The sequence below is a fragment of the Salmo salar genome, chromosome 25, assembly GCF_965601325.2.
Source record: "Salmo salar chromosome 25, fSalSal1, whole genome shotgun sequence".
NCBI classification, from domain to species: domain Eukaryota; kingdom Metazoa; phylum Chordata; class Actinopteri; order Salmoniformes; family Salmonidae; genus Salmo; species Salmo salar.
The window spans coordinates 29,708,184-29,730,000 of NC_138315.1; the positions used below are offsets into that span (position 1 = coordinate 29,708,184).

Here is a 21,817-nt window from a genome sequence, read left to right on the forward strand (position 1 = left end):
GTGATGTGGGAGCCAGACTCTGTTGTGAGCATGGAGCAAGGAGAGAGAGAAGAGATGAGAGGACAGAAAAAGAGAGACAGCTAGATGACTCACCTTCTCTGGTTTTGGGGGGACTGCCCCCTGGGCGTTGCTGTGGGAGGGGCCAGGTGAGGGTGGCTGGAAGGGATTGGTTGATTCTCCATTGAGCAGGGCAGCACTGGCGTTGGGAGGGGTAAGGCAGGAGAGGGGAGAGGAACGGGGAAGGAGAGGGGAGGAGAGGCAGGAGAGGGGGCGTGAGGCAGGGGAGGAGAGGGGGGAAGGGCCAGGGGACACCATGGACATTGGGCGAGCCGATTGGCCAGCGCAGCGCGAGGGGGAGGAGTTCTGATGTCGGAGAGGAGAGATGGCCGCTGTGGGACGCTCTGGGCTGCTGGCGGGCGGGCTGTGGACTGAACAAACACATTACATACTATAACACACTCTTATATAGTATTACACAGCATCTTACTGTTACTAGACACCACCTGCATCCTGTTCCTGCTGTCATCAGAGCTGGCAGTTTGAACTCACATAGCCTACCTATGGCGATACTTTCTTTTGTAATGGATACCAGATGTGTTGATTTGTGTGAGTGAGAAAGAAAAAGAGAAAGAGAGAGAGGAGGTGGGGAGAGATTGAGTTCTGTGCTTTATTATTACGCCTCCACTAAACAACAGCAGTGATGTCACTGAGGAAGAAGTGTGTGTGTGTGTGTGTGTGTGTGTGTGTGTAGTGTGTGTGTGTGTGTGTGTGTGTGTGTGTGTGTGTGTGTGTGTGTGTGTGTGTGTGTGTGTGTGTGTGTGTGTGTGTGTGTGTGTGTGTGTGTTTCTGGGAAGCGATTCCACACTGTGCACTCATAAGGCTCCCAGGAGAAACTTTAAATACCATCATGTTCTCCGTGACGGAGAGAGGGAAGGAGGGAGAGAGCCAAGGAGGGAGAGAGAGGCCAGATGTAAGAGAGAGAGATAAAATGTACAGCACTAGAACCTGAATCATCTTTGTGTGTGCGAGTGTATGTACAGCACCAGTCAAAAGTTTGGACACACCTACTCATTCAAGGGTTTTTCTTTATTTTTACTATTTTCTACATTGTAAAATAATAGTGAAGACTTCAAAACTATGAAATAACATATGGAATCATGTAGTAACCAAAAATATAAAAAAGTTACTATATTTTATAATATATTTTATATTTGAGATTCTTCAAAGTACCCAGTCTTGCCTTCATGACAGCTTTGCACAATCTTGGAATTCTCTCAACCAGCTTCACCTGGAATGCTTTTCCAGGTGAACAAATGATAGTCCCAAATGATAGTCCCACTAAGCACAAACCAGATGGGAAGGCTTATCACTGCAGAATGCAATGGTAGCCATGCTGGTTAAGTGTGCCTTGAATTCTAAATAAATCACAGACAGTGTCACCAGCAAAGCACTCCCGCACCATGACACGTTCTCCTCCATGCTTCACGGTGGGAACCACACATGCGGAGATAATCTGTTCACCTACTCTGTGTCTCACAAAGACACAGCGGTTGGAACCAAAAATCTTACATTTGGACTCATCAGATCAAAGGACAGATTTCCACCAGTTTAATGTCCATTGCTAGTGTTTCTTGGCCCAAGCAAGTCTCTTCTTCCTAATGGTGTCCTTTAGTAGTGGTTTCTTTGCAGCAATTCGACCATGAAGGCCTGATTCAAGCAGTGTCCTCTGAACAGTTATTGTTGAGATGTGTCAGTTACTTTAACTCTGTGAAGGATTTATTTGGGCTGCAATTTCTGAGGCAGGTAACTTTAATGAACTTATCCTCTGCAGCAGAGGTAACTCTGGGTCTTCCTTTCCTCTGGCGGTCCTCATGAGAGCCAGTTTCATCATAGAGCTTCATGGTTTTTGCGACTGCACTTAAAGAAACTTTCAAAGTTCATTAAACTTTCCGGATTGTCTTAAAGTCTTAAATTGCCTTAATGTCTTAAAGTAATGATGGACTGTTGTTTCTCTTTGCTTATTTGAGCTGTTCTTGCCATAATATGGACTTTTACCAAATAGGGCTATCTATCAGGAATCAAGGTAAGACCCAGATGCAGACACATCGAGTTGACAATGGTTTAATATTCCAACAGGGGCAGGCAATAGACAGGCAGGCTCAGGATCAGGGGCAGGCAGAGTGGTCAGGCAGGCGAGCTCAGAGTCAGGTAGGCAAGGATCAAAAACCAGGAGGGCGAGAAAAAGAGAGACTGGGAAAAGCAGGAGCTGATAACAAAAATGCTGGTTGACTTGACAAACAAGACGAAATGGCAATAGACAAACAGAGAACACAGGTATAAATACACAGGGGATAATGAGGAAGATGGGCGAAACCTGGAGGATGGTGGAGACAATCACAAGGACAGATGATAGTGTCACAGATCAGCGTGTGACACCATCTTCTGCATACCACCACTACCTTGTCACAACACAACTGATTGGCTCAAACGCAATAAGAAGGAAAGAAATTCCACAAATTAACTTTTAACAAGGCACACCTGTTAATTGAAATGCATTTCAGGTGACCTCCTCATGAAGCTGGTTGAGAGAATGCCAAGAGTGTGCAAAGCTGTCATCAAGCCAAAGGGTGGCTACTTTGAAGAATCTCAAATATAAAATAGATTTTGATTTGATTTTGATTTTAACACTTTTTTGTTTACTACACGATTCCATATGTGTTATTTCATAGTTTTGAAGTCTTCACTATTATTCTACAATGTAGAAAATAGTAAAAATAAAGAAAAACCCTTGAATGAGTAGGTGTGCTCAAACTTTTGCGTGTACTCACCCAGTTGCATGGCAGAGCGGGCCTGGTTAACTGTTTGTTGTCCAGAGCGAAGGCAGTTCTTCAGCTGAGCAGCGGCAGACTGGGGGGAGGAAGGGGGAGGTGAGGGACGAGAGGAGGAGGGGGAGGCTGCCTTACTCCCCTGTCCCGCCCCTCCCACCTGCCCTGAGAGACAGGAGTTGCGCGAACCACCCACCGCAAACGGAGCTCTGCACAGAGAGAGAGCGAGAGAGAGAGAGAGAGAGAGAGAGAGAGAGAGAGAGAGAGAGAGAGAGAGAAAGAGATCGAGAGAGATCGAGAGAGAAAGAGAGAGAGAGAGAGATCGAGAGAGAGAGAGAGAGAGAGGAGAGAGAGAGAGCGAGAGAGAGAGAAGAGCAGAGCCTGAATGGTTCCAGTGAGTCCTGTAAGAATAGTGACCATGATACCATTGACATCAGCTCTAGGATACTATCATCACTATAGCTGGTTATCGACTGCCTGTCACAGAGCTATGCATTTTAAAGGGGGTGTGAGAGATGGTGTGTGTGAAAGGAGAAAGAGAGAGAGTATTTTTCTGAGAAAGCGAGAGAGAAAGTGTGTGCGTGCGTGTCTCACCTGGACACAGGTGTGACGTAGTTTCCAGGGAAGACACCTGAAGCAGCGGTGCGCAGAGAGGTTCCTTTAAACCACCCGTCCTGACACTTCTCTGTGACGCGGTACATCTCTCCTTTCCTCAGCTCCAACTCATCTGCCTTCTGGGGCTTATACGCATACAGGGCCAGGTAGCTGGGATACACAGAGATCATTCATGATAACAGGATGAAAAAATGACTGGTATTCTTTTCAAATGGTCAAACAATTATGTAATAAAATACTCCCCCATAAAACGAGGTTCCGTACAATTGTCTCATGAACTCAAATCCAAATGGCTGGAGGAAAGAACTCAAAGAAAAATGTTGACTTCACTGTCCAAATACTGTTGGAGGGTACTGTATGGCTGAATATATGTCTGATATATGAATGTATATGTCTGAATATATGTCTGAAGAATAATAGGAAGGAAGAGTAAACAAGGTCTCCATGCACTGCCTCTGGGTTACTATGGTAACTGGGGGACGTTTTCCCCATAGCAACAGGGCTGGTTGCCAGGTCGGAGATGGAATTGTGTGACCTCATCAGCGGGACAACCTGCTCTGGATACTGTGTGTGTGTGTGTGTGTGTTGCCTGCACCCAGGGAAATATGTAATTAGGTGCGACAGCATCTCTATATTCATCTCAGTTTCTGTATCACCATATAGATAGGACAGCAGCTCAGAGAAAACAGCAAACATTGTCAGGCAACTCATTTACCTATAGATTTACCAGGTAGTGAACCATGCCTGTGTGATGAGTAAACTGTACGTTTCTTGAGTGTGTACTTACATGTTGAGTGGTAGTTGGACCTTGGCTTGAGCCAGCAGTTCTGAGGTGACTGAAGCCACTCTGGGAGGAACCAGAACCCCTACTGAGGAGGGAGAGGGACCAGAGGGAGAGTCCTGTATCCGTGCAGCAGCCCTGGGGTCAGAGGAGCTGATGAGTACAGGGTGGGAGATCTCCATACTGTGTCTGTTGTTGAGCTGTGCTGTCCGCTGGGTCACACTCAGAGCTGTGAACGAGTGGCGCTTCTTTGCATTCTTCTTCCCCTCTCCTCCTCTCCTCTCCTCTCCTCCTCTCCTCTCCTCCCCTCGCCTCTGGAGGGCGCCATTGCTGCTTCCTGGAGAGGATGGGTTAGGGGAGGGGCCAGAGGAGCAGGGACCCAATGGGAGGCCGGGGGGCGGGTCAGAGCTGGGGCCAGGGACGGGATTGGGTGTCGGCTTGTCAATCTCCATCAACTGTTTGGCTGTTTCATTTAGCTAGAGTGAGGAGGAGAGGAGAAGAGAGGAGAGAGGAGGAGAGGAGAAGAGAGGAGAGAGGAGGAGAGGAGAGAGGAGGAGAGAGGAGGAGAGGAGAAGAAAGGAGAGAGGAGGAGAGGAGAAGAGAGGAGGAGAGGAAAAGAAAGGAGAGAGGAGGAGAGGAGAAGAGAGGAGAGAGGAGGAGAGGAGAAGAAAGGAGAGAGGAGGAGAGGAGAAGAGAGGAGAGATGAGAGAGGAGGAGAGGATCTCGACCCGGCCCGGCCCGCCTTCTCTTGTTGGCAGAACTTCAAACCAGCCGCAAAGGATCACACACACACGCACGTGCAGAGACACACACACAAAGACACACACACACAACCACACGCCGCACCCTTAGGAGTATCTATGTACTCAGTGAAAGAGTAGGAGGAGAGAACAATGTTTGTAATGCAGCTCATATCTGAGAGGATGATAGTAGATCTTGTAGTCTGTTCCTGCTAGTCAGATAATATACACACTGAATCTGCCCAGCAACAATACTACTCACTCTACCTCACAGACGGATGCTCAGTCTCACAGGTCCTCTCAGTTCACACACACACACACACACACACACACACACACACACACACACACACACACACACACACACACACACACACACACACACACACACACAAAGACATGTTTGTTTTACTATCCTTGTGGGGATCAAACAACTTAATCCCATTCAATCCAATTTTCACTAACACCTAACTCTAACCTTAACCCTAAAGCCCTGACCCTAAATCTAACCCTAACTCCTAGCCCTAATTGTAACAATAAACCTAATTGTAACCCTAAACCTAACCCTAAAATAGCCTTTTTTCTTGTGGGGACCGGTTAAATGTCCCCTCTTGTCCAAATGTTCCTTGTTTTACTATCCTTGTGAGGACTTCTGGTACCCACAAGGATAGTAAAACCAAAAACACACACACAAACACCCACAAATATACACACACGCACCACAAAGGTCAATGTCAATGTGACATCATGCCATTATCAAATCAAATTGTATTTGACACATGCGCCGAACAGGTGTAGTAGACCTTACAGTAAATGCTTACTCACAAGCCCTTAACCAACAATGCAGTTTTAAGAATATACCTAAAAAAAAAAGAAAGAGATAGGAATGACAAATAATTAAAGAGCAGCAGTATATAACAATAGCGGGGCTATATACAGGGGTACTGGTACAGAGTCAATGTGTCACTGTGCGGGGGCACCAGTGTCTAGGTAATTGAGGTAATTATGTACATGTAGGTAGAGTTATTAAAGTGGCTATGCATAGATAATAACAGAGAGTAGCAACAGCGTGGGGGTGGGGCAATGAAAATATTCTGGGTAGCCATTTGATTAGCTGTTCAGGAGTCTTATGGCTCCGGTACCGCTTGCCATGCAGTAGCAGGGAGAACAATCTATGACTAGGGTGGCTGGAGTCTTTGACAATCTTTAGGGCCTTCCTCTGACACCGCCTGGTATAGAGGTCCTGGATGGTGGGAAGCTTGACCCCGGTGATGTACTGGGCCGTACGCACTACGCTCTGTGGTGCCATGCGGTCGGAGGCTGAGCAGTTGCCATACCAGGCAGTGATGCAACCCGTCAGGATGCTCTCAATGGTGCAGCAGTAAAACCTTTTGAGGATCTGAGGACCCATGCCAAATCTTTTCAGTCTCCTGAGGGGGAATAGGTTATGTTGTGCCCTCTTCACGACTGTCTTGGTGTGCTTGGACCATGTTAGTTTGTTGGTGATGTGGACGCCAAGGAACTTGAAGCTCTCAACCTGCTCCACTGCAGCCCCGTCGATGAATGGGTCCGTGCTCGGTCCTCCTTTTCCTGTAGTCCACAAATCAACTCCTTCATCTTGATCACGTTGAGGGAGAGGTTGTTGTCCTTAAACAACACGGTCAGGGCTCTGACCTCCTCCCTATAGGCTGTCTCATCGTTGTCGGTGATCAGGCCTACCATTGTTGTGTCGTCAGCAAACTTAATGATGGTGTTGGAGTCGTGCCTGGCAGTGCAGTCATGAGTGAACAGGGAGTACAGGAGGGGACTGAACACCTACCCCTGAGGGGACCCCGTGTTGAGGATCAGCGTGACGGATGTGTTGTTACCTACCCTTACCACCTTTGGGCGGCCCGGCAGGAAGTCCAGGATCTAGTTGCAGAGGGAGGTGGTTAGTCCCAGGGTCCTTAGCTTAGTGATGAGCGTTGTGGGCACTATGGTGTTGAAGGCTGAGCTGTAGTCAATGAATAGCATTCTCACATAGGTGATCCTTTTGTCCAGGTGTGAAAGGGCAGTGTGGAGTGCAATAGAGATTGCATCATCTGTGGATCTGTTGGTGCGGTATGCAAATTGGAGTGGGTCTAGGGTTTCTGGGATAATGGTGTTGATGTGAGCCATGACCAGCCTTTCAAAGCATTTCATGGCTGCAGACATGAGTTCTACGGGTCGGTAGTCATTTAGGCAGGTCACCTTAGTGTTCTTGGGCACAGGGACTATGGTGGTCTGCTTGAAACATGTTGGTATTACAGACTCACTCAGGGAGAGGTTGAAAATGTCAGTGAAGACACTTGCCAGTTGGTCAGCGCAAGCTCGGAGTACACGTTCTGGTAATCCGTCTGGCCCTGTGGCCTAAATGTTTACCTGTTTGAAGGTCTTACTCACATCTGATGCGGAGAGCGTGATCACATAGTCGTCTGGAACAGCTGATGCTCTCATGCATGTTTCAGTGTTATTTGCCTCAAAGCGAGCATAGAAGTTATTTAGCACATCTGGTAGGCTCGTGTTACTGGGCAGCTCTCGGCTGTGCTTCCCTTTGTAGTCTGTACTAGTTTGCAAGCCCTGCCACATCCAACGAGCGTCAGAGCTGGTGTAGTACGATTCGATCTTAGTCCTGTATTGACACTTTGTCTGTTTGATAGTTCGTCGGAGTGCAAAGCGGGATTTCCTATAAGCTTCCGGGTTCGAGTCCAGCTCCTTGAAAGTGGCAGCGCTACCCTTTAGCTCGGTGCGAAAGTTGCCAGTAATCCATGGCTTCTGGTTGGGGTATGTACATACAGTCACTGTGGGGATGATGTCCTCGATGTACTTATTGATAAAGCCAGTGACTGATGGGGTGTACTCCTCAATGCCATCGGAAGAATCCCAGAACATATTCCAGTCTGTGCTAGCAAAGCAGTCCTGTAGTTTAGCATCACTGGTGCTTCCTGCTTTCATTTTTGCTTGTAAGCAGGAATGAGGAGGATAGAATTCTGGTCAAATTTGCCAAATGGAGGGCGAGGGAGAACTTTGTCCGCGTCTCTGTGTGTGGAGTAAAGGTGGTCTCTGGATGAGCGTTTTCCTGTTTGCTTATGGCGGTATACAGGTCATTGAGTGAGGTTTTAGTGCCAGCATCGGTCTGTGGTGGTATGTAGACAGCTTAAAAAAATACAGATGAAAACTCTCTAGAGTATCTCATGATAAGCTGTAGACCACACTATCTCAGACGAGCAAAAAACTTTGAGACTTCCTTAGATATCGTGCACCAGCTGTTGTGGTACTTTCAGTACGTCCCATTTATTTTCCAGCAATTGAACATTAGCTAGCAGGACAGAAGGCAAGGGCAGATTAGCCACTCATCATCTGATCCTCGCAAGGCACCCTGATCTTTTTCCATGAAATCTCAGTTTCCTTCTCCAGTGAATCACAGGGATCTGGGCCTGGTTGGGTGTCTGTAGAAGTATATCCCTCCCTTCCGACTCATTGAAGAAGAATTCTTCGTCCAGTTCAAGGTGAGCAATCGCAGTTCTGATGTCCAGAAGCTCTTTTCGGTCATAAGAGACGGTAGCAGCAACATTATGTACAAAACAAGTTACGAACAACGCGAAAAAAACAAACAAAATAGCTATACGGTTGGTTCAAATTTGAAGAGCCGATAAGACGGCAACCCTCCCCTCCGGCCCCATCGTATTTTTCACCATGTTGAACTCAGGGGAGGCTACTGCTACATTCATTTACATCAATATCACCTGCGCTGTTTCCCTCTCTGTGTGTGTGTGTGTGTGTGTATAGACTGTAGGAGTGAATCTGTCTCAGTGTGTGACATGTCAGTTTTCCATATTAATAGATATGCTAATCAGAGCCAGACCATATGGAAATGAGCCTGATAGATTGATCCTGCACTGACGGCATCACACTCAGGGGACCAATAGCACACACACACACACACACACTCTTTCTGAAGGTCAGCTACACACAGACAGACAGTGAATAACTTCATCCAAATATGATGTTTTGCCTCGCCATCTCATGCATACTTTCCCACAGTATACACAATACACCTGAATGTGTCCCTTATCACTGTCTTTACGTGTGTGTGTGTGTGTGTGTGTGTGTGTGTGTGTGTGTGTGTGTGTGTGTGTGTGTGTGTGTCTGCGTTTACTCTTCCCTGAGGCAGACCCATCCTCCACCCTGTGCTTTTTTTCTCTCTGCTGTGGTCATATTTCATTTGAGTAGCGCTATGCTCACTGTGTGTGTGCTTGTGTGTGTGTGTGTGTGTGTGTGTGTGTGCGTGTGCGTGTGCGTGTGTGTGTGTGTGTGTGTGTGCGTGTGTGTGTGTGTGTGTGTGTGAGAGAGGTGCATTAAGTACTCCTCTAGGTGAGTCTGACACTACAGCTGATGAGCTGATATCTGCACTGCGAAAAGGGCAAGCGAGACACACACACTGTGGCAAGTGTGTCTTCTCCACCCACACCCACTCCTAAGTCAAACTGCAGTGTGATTAAAGGGGTGTGAAGGGTTAATGGCGCAGAGCCACACCACCAGAAGAGAGGAGACAGGAGGATAGCATAGCAGAGGAGAAGAGAGAGCTCCCTCCTCCCTCCCTCAATGCTCCACTCCAGCTGGGACACCCTAATTATGCCCCCCCCCAAACCACCTCGTGCAGAGATAACCACACACACACACTCCATGCCGTGTCAAAGTGATGGAAGACCCTTAATTATTGATGCATCTCTATCTAATAAGACCCCTGTGTGTGTGTGTGTATGTGTGTGTGTGTGTGTGCTGTGTGTGTGTGTGTGTGTGTGTGTGTGTGTGTGTGTGTGTGTGTGTGTGTGTGTGTGTGTGTGTGTGTGTGTGTGAGTGAGTGTGTGAGTGAGTGTGTTGTTACCTCTACGTAGAGGATGGGGAAGATCCCGATCTTATCTCCCAGCATGCCCTCTGCCCAGTTGTCATCCACTCGTCTGATCACTGTCAGAACCTCATCCTATTAAACAGACAGGAATTCGATTAATCTCTCTCTCTCTCTCTCTCTCTCATTTCTAATGAATTTCAGCCCATCCTTCCATTCAGACATTTAGCTAGGGAACTGCAGCTGTGATTCTGTGTGTGTCTGTGTCTCTCTGTCCTTTGACTTGGCCCACTTTCCCCAGATCCATCCTGAGAGAGTGTGTGAACCCAGACCAGGTGCTGCTGAGGGGAACACACACACACACACACACACACACACACACACACACACACACACACACACACACACACACACACACACACACACACACACACACACACACACACACACACACACACACACACACACACACACACACACACACACGAGAGAGAGAATGATAGAGAGAACAAGAGACGCTGCATTCTCCAGTGTCCTTAGCTAGATGAGTGTGTGTAACAGCATGAACAAATTATGAGCTTTAAAGAGGAGAGGAGCGGAGGGAATACAAATCACTGTTTATCACAAACACTGTGCTGGGGAAAGGGGGGGAGAGAGAGAAAGAGAGAGTGTCTTTGCTCTCTCTCTTCCTCTCTCTCTCCCACACACGAGGAGAATAACTATATTCAGATAGAGGTAGAAAGACAGACAGAGGAGAAGGTAGAGTGAGTAGATAAACACAAACCATTCAGTGGGGTATCATAGATGCACACACAGTGGATTACAGCGACTTAGCGTGCGTGTATGTGTGTGTACCTTCGAGAATGCCAGGCAGTCTTTGTCCTGGTCTTTGTCTTTGACCTCAAAGTCATACAGGGCCTTCCCTGTTGGTGGAGTTTGGCTCAGCGGCCGTAACAACACGATGTAACTAGCTGGAAGGAAACCGTGACAACCGTTCAGCTCCCCATGGTACCAGTTGTCGTCAACTTTACGTCGCAGGATGATGATGTCACCTTTAGCGAACTGCAGGTCTCCGGGTTCCTTCCCCTCATAGGAGTAGAGAGCCTTCCCACAGGGCAGGGCCGGGACACTCTGGAGGAGAGAGAGGAGAGAGACGTTAGACCTTCCCACAGGGCGGGCCGGGACACTCTGGAGGAGAGAGAGGAGAGAGACATTAGACCTTCCCACAGGGCCGGGACACTCTGGAGGAGAGAGAGGAGAGAGACATTAGACCTTCCCACAGGGCCGGGCCGGGACACTCTGGAGGAGAGAGAGGAGAGAGACATTAGACCTTCCCACAGGGCCGGGCCGGGACACTCTGGAGGAGAGAGGAGAGAGACATTAGACCTTCCCACAGGGCCGGGCCGGGACACTCTGGAGGAGAGAGAGGAGAGAGACATTAGACCTTCCCACAGGGCCGGGCCGGGACACTCTGGAGGAGAGAGAGGAGAGAGACATTAGACCTTCCCACAGGGCCGGGCCGGGACACTCTGGAGGAGAGAGAGGAGAGAGACATTAGACCTTCCCACAGGGCCGGGCCGGGACACTCTGGAGGAGAGAGAGGAGAGAGACATTAGACCTTCCCACAGGGCCGGGACACTCTGGAGGAGAGAGAGGAGAGAGACATTAGACCTTCCCACAGGGCGCCAGGACACTCTGGAGGAGAGAGAGGAGAGAGACATTAGACCTTCCCACAGGGCCGGGGACACTCTGGAGGAGAGAGGAGAGAGACATTAGACCTTCCCACAGGGCCGGGCCGGGACACTCTGGAGGAGAGAGAGGAGAGAGACATTAGACCTTCCCACAGGGCCGGGCCGGGACACTCTGGAGGAGAGAGAGGAGAGAGACATTAGACCTTCCCACAGGGCCGGGCCGGGACACTCTGGAGGAGAGAGAGGAGAGAGACGTTAGACCTTCCCACAGGGCCGGGACACTCTGGAGGAGAGAGAGGAGAGAGACATTAGACCTTCCCACAGGGCAGGGCCGGGACACTCTGGAGGAGAGAGAGGAGAGAGACATTAGACCTTCCCACAGGGCAGGGCCGGGACACTCTGGAGGAGAGAGAGGAGAGAGACATTAGACCTTCCCACAGGGCCGGGCCGGGACACTCTGGAGGAGAGAGAGGAGAGAGACATTAGACCTTCCCACAGGGCCGGGACACTCTGGAGGAGAGAGAGGAGAGAGACATTAGACCTTCCCACAGGGCCGGGACACTCTGGAGGAGAGAGAGGAGAGAGACATTAGACCTTCCCACAGGCCGGGCCGGGACACTCTGGAGGAGAGAGAGGAGAGAGACATTAGACCTTCCCACAGGGCCGGGACACTCTGGAGGAGAGAGAGGAGAGAGACATTAGACCTTCCCACAGGGCCGGGACACTCTGGAGGAGAGAGAGGAGAGAGACATTAGACCTTCCCACAGGGCCGGGCCGGGACACTCTGGAGGAGAGAGTGGAGAGAGACATTAGACCTTCCCACAGGGCCGGGCCGGGACACTCTGGAGGAGAGAGGGAGAGAGACATTAGACCTTCCCACAGGGCCGGGCCGGGACACTCTGGAGGAGAGAGTGGAGAGAGACATTAGACCTTCCCACAGGCCGGGCCGGGACACTCTGGAGGAGAGAGAGGAGAGAGACATTAGACCTTCCCACAGGGCCGGGCCGGGACACTCTGGAGGAGAGAGAGGAGAGAGACATTAGACCTTCCCACAGGGCCGGGCCGGGACACTCTGGAGGAGAGAGAGGAGAGAGACGTTAGACCTTCCCACAGGGCCGGGCCGGGACACTCTGGAGGAGAGAGAGGAGAGAGACGTTAGACCTTCCCACAGGGCCGGGACACTCTGGAGGAGAGAGGGAGAGAGACGTTAGACCTTCCCACAGGGCCGGGCCGGGACACTCTGGAGGAGAGAGAGGAGAGAGACATTAGACCTTCCCACAGGGCCGGGCCGGGACACTCTGGAGGAGAGAGGAGAGAGACATTAGACCTTCCCACAGGGCCGGGCCGGGACACTCTGGAGGAGAGAGAGGAGAGAGACATTAGACCTTCCCACAGGGCCGGGCCGGGACACTCTGGAGGGAGAGAGGAGAGAGACATTAGACCTTCCCACAGGGCCGGGCCGGGACACTCTGGAGGAGAGAGAGGAGAGAGACATTAGACCTTCCCACAGGGCCGGGCCGGGACACTCTGGAGGAGAGAGAGGAGAGAGACATTAGACCTTCCCACAGGGCCGGGCCGGGAGAGGAGGGAGAGAGACAGGTTAGATCAAGAAACGCTTAAGGAAGTTACACCCTGTACTCAGTGCCTATGTCAACAACACAATTCCAAATCTGCCTGTCCACACTGGGAAGAACCAATACTGTCAGTCTCTTGGCAGATTTGGGTTCTGTTGTTGTTGATGTAAGTAAGCAGGAAGTCACCCTGCTGTATGTTCATGGCATGCTGTTCGTCTCCAGTGGTCATGTGATGTCAACTCGATGTAAGGCATGTCAGCGTGTATCTCCAGCCCTGCCCTGAGAGCAGACAGACAGACAGGCACAGCCTGAGGCTCTAACTGATCTGACATCAGCCTGACACTCCAGGCCGTGAACACAACACACAGAGCTGATGCAAGGCCAGGAAATGCACCTATATCTCTGTGTACTGTGTACTCTCTCTCCTTCTCTCCCCCCCCCCCCCCCCCCGTCCTGCCACTGACATGAACACCACACAGAAAGTCAGATGACAGAAGAAAGGGAGAGAGGGAGAGAGAGGGGGAGACAGGGGGGAGCGAGGGAGAGATAAAGAGAAAGGCAATGACAGATGAGAAGAGAGGGAGGGTAGTACTCTTCCATTCTACGGCTCATTACACACACATCATGAAGCTCTAATGTGCAACACATTCTCCTGCATTATATCATTACATTAGCTCTGCTCTCTCACACACACACACACACACACACACACACACACACACACACACACACACACACACACACACACACACACACACACACACACACACACACACACACACACACACACACTAATACAAAGTGTTGGGACATTCCTGCCTCTAAGCAGAATGTTGTTATGGCCTCTCTCACACACTAGTGCTTAAAATTTTACTAAAAAGTCCTTTAAACTGTAGCTGGTAAGGGTGAGGTTGTAGAATAACGATAACATGCACAAACTTCTTACTTGCTGCCAGTGTGTGTGTGTGTGTGTGTGTGTGTGTGTGTGTGTGTGTGTGTGTGTGTGTGTGTGTGTGTGTGTGTGTGTGTGTGTGTGTGTGTGTGTGTGTGTGTAATGGTATAGTAAAACCAGAGTTCAGTCTATTAATCTTCATTAATTCTTTATTGAGTACCTGCAGTCAACTACACAGCTAAAGTACTGCTACTGAAACAGTCAGTCAGCTACACAGCTAAAGTACTGCTACTGAACCAGTCAGTCAGCCACACAGCAAAAGTACTGCTACTGAACCAGTCAGTCAGCTACACAGCTAAAGTACTGCTACTGAACCAGTCAGTCAGCTACACAGCTAAAGTACTGCTACTGAACCAGTCAGTCCGCTCACAGCGACGCCTGACCAGCAGTCAGCTCCGCGTACGCTCTGAACCAGTCAGTCCGCTACACAGCTAAAGTACTGCTACTGAACCAGTCAGTCAGCTACACAGCTAAAGTATTGCTGCTGAAACAGTCAGTCAGCTACACAGCTAAAGTACTGCTACTGAAACAGTCAGTCAGCTACACAGCTAAAGTACTGCTACTGAACCAGTCAGTCAGCTACACAGCTAAAGTACTGCTACTGAACCAGTCAGTCCGCTACACAGCTAAAGTACTGCTACTGAACCAGTCAGTCAGCTACACAGCTAAAGTACTGCTACTGAACCAGTCAGTCCGCTACACAGCTAAAGTACTGCTACTGAACCAGTCAGTCAGCTACACAGCTAAAGTACTGCTACTGAACCAGTCAGTCCGCTACACAGCTAAAGTACTGCTACTGAACCAGTCAGTCAGCTACACAGTTAAAGTACTGCTGCTGAAACAGTCAGTCAGCTACACAGCTAAAGTACTGCTACTGAAACAGTCAGTCAGCCACACAGCAAAAGTACTGCTACTGAACCAGTCAGTCAGCTACACAGCTAAAGTACTGCTACTGAACCAGTCAGTCAGCCACACAGCAAAAGTACTGCTACTGAACCAGTCAGTCAGCTACACAGCAAAAGTACTGCTACTGAACCAGTCAGTCAGCTACACAGCTAAAGTACTGCTACTGAACCAGTCAGTCAGCTACACAGCTAAAGTACTGCTACTGAACCAGTCAGTCCGCTACACAGCTAAAGTACTGCTACTGAACCAGTCAGTCAGCTACACAGCTAAAGTACTGCTACTGAACCAGTCAGTCAGCTACACAGCTAAAGTACTGCTACTGAACCAAGCAGTCAGCCACACAGCTAAAGTACTGCTACTGAACCAGTCAGTCAGCTACACAGCTAAAGTACTGCTACTGAACCAGTCAGTCAGCCACACAGCTAAACTGTGACACCAGCCCCCACCCCCGGAAACACACACACACACACACACACACACACAAACACACACACACACACACACACACACACACACACACACACACACACACACACACACACACACACACACACACACACACACACACACACACACACACACACACACTCCTCTCCCTGTCCTCCTGGGCTTTCAGGAGAAACCCACCATTACTGATCCCCACTGGGCACACACACCTCTAATTACTGCACCACAGGAGAGAGAGAGCGGCCTGGTGTGTGTGTATGTGTGTGTGTATGTGTGTGTGTATGTGTGTGTGTCAGGGCAGCCTAGTCCCCCTATGCAGCAGTGAGATCCCATCTGCTCCAGTGTCTGTCTGTTTAAAGCCTGTTGGCTAGCAGTTTTCTTCTCCTCTCTCCCTTCTCTTCCTCTATCCCTCCCTCTCTCCTCTTTCTCTCTTCCTCCCTCTCGATTGTCTCCCTCTCTCCTCTCCTTCTCTTCTCAGTAATAAAGAATTTTTGTCCTTGGAGGGGCATTGGGCCGTTACGTTACCTCTCTGCTACAGCTACTGGAGAATTAGTGTGTGTGTGTGTGTGTGTGTGTGTGTGTGTGTGTGTGTGTGTGTGTGTGTGTGTGTGTGTGTGTGTGTGTGTGTGTGTGTGTGTGTGTGTGTGTGTGTGTGTGTGTGTGTGTGTGTGTGTAGACCTCCAGTAATAGCATAGTAAATCTGTAACTATATTCCTGTTCCGAGAGCAGCATTCATCAACCCTGCTGTTTCTGAAGGAGATCACGTATGGCTGCTCTAACACTGAGTCTGTCCCTAACACATGAACTTCATTCAGACATACACATACCAATGTTTCAGGACATCAAATCCAATTATTTAACACAATGGGCCTTAGAATAGGCTGTTGTTTCGTCCCGTTGTTTGTCAGCAGCTGACTAAGAATGTCTGGCCAGAGACAAACTATAGGCCTGTTCAGATCTCAGAAGATATTCAATTTGCTACTACACAGTAGCTAACAGTAGAGATTCTATTGGCTGCTAACTAACATAATATAGTATATTGGTTGCTATAGCTAACAGAAGAGATGTTATTGGTTGCTAACTAACAGAGGAGATTATATTGGGTGCTACTTAACAGAAGATATGCTCAGTGGTAACAAAGTGTTAAATTAACCAGAGCAGCTAAATATACATCCTGTCTGTTCATCACACTACCGTCTCACAGAGGAGGAAGTTCTGCTTTCAATTAGGAAGAGTGTGAATTCACAGTCATCTCTCATCCCCCCAGTCTCTCTCCTCTCTCTACTCCTCCCATATGTTAACACATGTTAGAAATCTGATCAGAATAGAAGGAACAGGAACCATGTGTGGCCAGAGGGTATGGAGTCATCAGATTAAGACTTTGTCTAGTGGTGTTATGGTATCTGGTGTGAGCTTGCTAGCTAATGAGTGCCTGCCTGCATGCCCATCTTGGAAGTAGTGTCACCCTCGACCAACCACTGCCATGTTATAGTAATGTTATTATAGTGATGTTATTATAGTGATGTTATTATAGTGATGTTATTATAGTGATGTTATTATAGTGATGTTATTATAGTAATGTTATTATAGTGATGTTATTATAGTGATGTTATTATAGTGATGTTATTATAGTGATGTTATTATAGTAATGTTATTATAGTGATGTTATTATAGTGATGTTATTATATTGATGTTATTATAGTAATGTTATTATAGTGATGTTATTATAGTGATGTTATTATGGTAATGTTATTATAGTAATGGTATTATAGTGATGTTATTATGGTAATGTTATTATAGTAATGGTATTATAGTAATGTTATTATAGTAATGTTATTATAGTGATGTTATTATAGTAATGTTATTATAGTAACGTTATTATAGTAATGTTATTATAGTGATGTTATTATAGTAATGTTATTATAGTGATGTTATTATAGTGATGTTATTATAGTAATGTTATTATAGTGACGTTATTATAGTGATGTTATTATAGTAATGTTATTATGGTAATGTTATTATAGTAATGGTATTATAGTGATGTTATTATAGTAATGTTATTATAGTGATGTTATTATAGTAATGTTATTATAGTGATGTTATTATAGTGACGTTATTATAGTAACGTTATTATAGTGATGTTATTATAGTAATGTTATTATAGTAATGGTATTATAGTAATGTTATTATAGTAATGTTATTATAGTGATGTTATTATAGTAATGTTATTATAGTGATGTTATTATAGTGATGTTATTATAGTAATGTTATTATAGTGATGTTATTATAGTAATGTTATTATAGTAATGTTATTATAGTAATGTTATTATAGTGATGTTATTATAGTGATGTTATTATAGTAATGTTATTATAGTGATGTTATTATAGTGATGTTATTATAGTAATGTTATTATAGTAATGTTATTATAGTAATGGTATTATAGTGATGTTATTATAGTGATGTTATTATGGTAATGTTATTATAGTGATGTTATTATAGTGATGTTATTATGGTAATGTTATTATAGTGATGTTATTATAGTAATGTTATTATAGTAATGTTATTATAGTGATGTTATTATAGTGATGTTATTATAGTGATGTTATTATAGTAATGTTATTATAGTGATGTTATTATAGTGATGTTATTATAGTGATGTTATTATAGTGATGTTATTATAGTGATGTTATTATAGTAATGTTATTATAGTAATGTTATTATAGTGATGTTATTATAGTGATGTTATTATAGTAATGTTATTATAGTAATGTTATTATAGTAATGGTATTATAGTGATGTTATTATAGTGATGTTACAGTGTTATTGTGATCCCCCCTCTCCTCTAGTTGTTAGGACAATGGGATTCTGACTGTCACCCAGAGCTCATTGTCATCATTGTACCTGGCTGGGTTATGTTGCGCATATTTACATGTACATTAAGACATACATACCCTGTTTGTTCCTGCATTTAGACCTCATTAGCATTCCCTGAGCTGAGTGTGTGTGTACTTTCTGTCTGTACTTTCTGAGGTGACCTCATGGCAAAGGAATCTAGGCCTACATTCCATGAAGTGCAGTGTTGTGTGTGTGTGGTGTGTGTCTGTGTGTCAGTTAGTAAGTGATTGATGTTGTAAAGTGGTGTTGTGTTTCTCCCTTTCTTTCCCAGCTTGCAGAATGGTAGTCCATGTTGCCAAGGCAGCCAGTGTCTATGGTGGGAGACCAGCGGTGCAGGTGTGTGTGAAGGGGGGGGGGGGGGTTGGTAATGAATAATAGATGGAAAGTGGATCAATAACGCAGTGAATCACTGAGACCGACTAACGGGGGGAAAGTGTGTGTGTGTTTCTTTCAGACCATTTTTTAGATAGTTTCTCCAGTAACTTTCTCCAGTAACTTTATATGTCTACTCTCTCTTGAACTAGGCTTTGACTGAGATATCCTGTGATAAACGCTCCATCCCCCCCACAGACACACACACACATACACAGACACACACCAGGGATCCTCCCTGGAACAGCAGTTGATCCATCTCAGACTTGTCTTCACCTTGTCATCCCTCTTTCTCCCTCCCCTCCTGTATCCCTCCATCCCTGCCTCTCTCCTCTCTATCCATCTCATAACATGTTCCTTCTTAGCTTAGCTTTGTGGCCATCTCTTTCTCCCTGTCTCCCTTTCCTACCTCCTCATACCATATGGTAACAGCTAGTTCAGAGCCAAAGACGGACACACTTTTTGTTTGTTTTTAATCTGAATTACTGGCTCTCAACTGTGTAGTTAGTGTAATGTTAGAGAGAGGAAGAATGTTTGTGTGTGTGTGTGTGTGTGTGTGTGTGTGTGTGTGTGTGTGTGTGTGTGTGTGTGTGTGTGTGTGTGTGTGTGTGTGTGTGTGTGTGTGTGTGTGTAATGTTAGCCCCCTCTGGCAAGCCTCCAGACGTCGGTGTCCTAGCTTCGTAAGTGTGTAAGTGTGTGTGTACGTGTGTGTACGTGTGTGTGTACGTGTGTGTGTTCAGCCTTCTCCAATTACTAACAGATTACTCTCACATGGTCAAAACAATAAACAGTTGTGGAGTATATTTTAGGAAAAGGTTTAACTTCCTGCGTGTCCATAGAGAGTCAACATAACAACAGTATCACACCAAAGGACATGGCTCAGTAGTGTGTGAGTATTAAACTCTTATTAAACTGTGGGATAAAGGGATGGATGGGGGAAGGAGAAGGAGGAGAGGAGGAGATTTAAATAAAGGGAGATTAGTGAAAGGCAAAGCTTGATTAAAGTTTCTCTCTATCCTCTCTCCCTCTCCCCAGTAGGAAACTGAGGCAGAGAACCAACACACAAATCTACAGAGAGTATCTACTGTTCCATAGCTATTGTTCCTCCATTCTCCCGGCTCTGCTGGGCTCAGGCCAGAGCCCTACTCAGCCCATTGGCTCTCCTGCTCAGGGGAAAACCTGCCACTGAGACACTGGCTGAGATCACTACAGAGCCATTATTCACTCGCTGTCATGGAATCTGGGAATAGAGAACAACACACACACCGTGTGTTAAGGAGAGACTAATCTCCTCTCCAATAGAAACCTCATTAGCACAGTTCTGTCCCTCCGAGCCATCCCCTCTGACCCACCGTGCTGCCCCAGAGTCAGTAGTCAGCCATAGAGACAGACCGAGAGTGTGTTAGAGTGGACGGGCAGGTAGGATGTAACAGGCTGCAGGGTTCTGGGTTCATATCAACTCTATTAAACCTGGTCCTCTTTGATAATCACTCAGCTAATGACTGTCTAACAGTGAGAGAAGGAAGTCATTTCTGAAAGCCTTGTTGTATTCTCACTCCCAGGCTGCTATATCTCCTGTCTCTCTCCATAGGAAATATAGAAATATATTGTGGAAAAAAGAAGGGAGGGACACAGTAGTAGATAGAAGGTGCTCTTTGGCAAAGGGGTTAATTGGTTATCAAGAAAACAATGAGGACCAACCCAGCCAGCATAGAACGTTCTGAGAACCATATGTTTCTTAGACATTATGGACGGTATGTGGATAGAATATGTAGTATATCTGAAGAATACATGGATAGAATATGTAGTATATCTGAAGAATACGTGGATAGAATATGTAGTATATCTGAAGAATACGCGGATAGAATATGTAGTATATCTGAAGAATACGCGGATAGAATATGTAGTATATCTGACGAATACGTGGATAGAATATATAGTATATCTGACGAATACGTGGATAGAATATGTAGTATATCTGAAGAATACGTGGATAGAATATGTAGTATATCTGAAGAATACGTGGATAGAATATGTAGTATATCTGAAGAATACGTGGATAGAATATGTAGCATATCTGAAGAATACGTAGGATCATAGAAAAGTATATGTACAGCAATAGTTTCATAAAATGGCCTTGACTAGAAAACATATGAAGTGGGTAAAACAGTATGTAAACATTATTAAAGAGACCAGTGTTCAATGTCTATGTACATACGGCAGCAGCCTCTAAGGTGCAGGGTTGAGTAACCGGGTGGTGGCCAGCTAGTGAAAGTGACTAAGTTCAGGGCAGGGTACTGGGTGGACACCGGCTAGTGATGGCTATTTAACAATCTGATGGCCTTGAGATAGAAGCTGTTTTTCAGTCTCTCGGTCCCAGCTTTGATGCACCTGTACTGACCTCGCCTTCTGGATGGTAGAAAAACATACACTCTCACAACTTCTAAGGGACTGAATGTGCTAGGCCAACACACCTGAACACAATTAACAAGATAGAGTAAAGTGAGAGTTTAGTTGACACGGGATGTATATGTTTTTTTGGAACGTTTTCATAATGTTCTGACAACATGCCTTTAAATATAACCACGAGGAAACCTGCAGAGAGGATTATGCTGAAGTACTGAAATCTCCAAAGAATGTTGTTTGTTAACGTTCTCATAATGTTCTGAGACCATTACTTTAAATAGAACAATGAGGAAACCTGTAGGAAACGTTATGCTGAAGTACTGACATTCCCACAGAAGAATATTGTTTCTTAACATTTTCGGAACTATTTGAGAACATTCCCAATGTCAAACCAGTTGGAGAACATTCCTAGAACATTACCAAAAATGTCATTAAATGCAACCATGGTTGAACTTTTAGGAAAAGTTATGTTAAAGTAATCAATAATGTTATTTTATGTTCCTTAAATGTGTTGAGAATGTTCCAAAGCCAAGAATCTATCCTGCACCATTCCCAGAACGTTGTGGGAAGGTTGTATGCTAAATAACCGTAGGAGAACCACACTCTCACCAAGCACTAAGAAACATATGGTTCTCAGAATGTTATGTGCGAGCTGGGAAACCTCTCTGCCAATAACAGCTCATTTTTATTTTTCCCCTGCCCAATCAAACCACTACCAGACAGTTAAGGAACACTTTTTGCTTGA

The 21,817-nt window shown here is 46.3% G+C and overlaps 1 protein-coding gene across 1 annotated transcript in view; it reads right to left on the minus strand.

Moving 5' to 3' along the window:
• sh3rf3 (SH3 domain containing ring finger 3) overlaps window positions 1-21,817 on the minus strand; it is a 72,849-nt gene that overhangs the window by 10,285 nt on the left and 40,747 nt on the right. Inside the window, exons 2-7 of the mRNA XM_045707732.2 lie at window positions 10,684-10,959; window positions 9,868-9,963; window positions 4,228-4,697; window positions 3,420-3,590; window positions 2,829-3,034; window positions 94-428 (exon numbers count right to left, since the gene is read on the minus strand). Coding sequence (XP_045563688.1) covers window positions 94-428; window positions 2,829-3,034; window positions 3,420-3,590; window positions 4,228-4,697; window positions 9,868-9,963; window positions 10,684-10,959 — 1,554 coding nt within the window. The remainder of the gene's footprint in view (window positions 1-93; window positions 429-2,828; window positions 3,035-3,419; window positions 3,591-4,227; window positions 4,698-9,867; window positions 9,964-10,683; window positions 10,960-21,817) is intronic.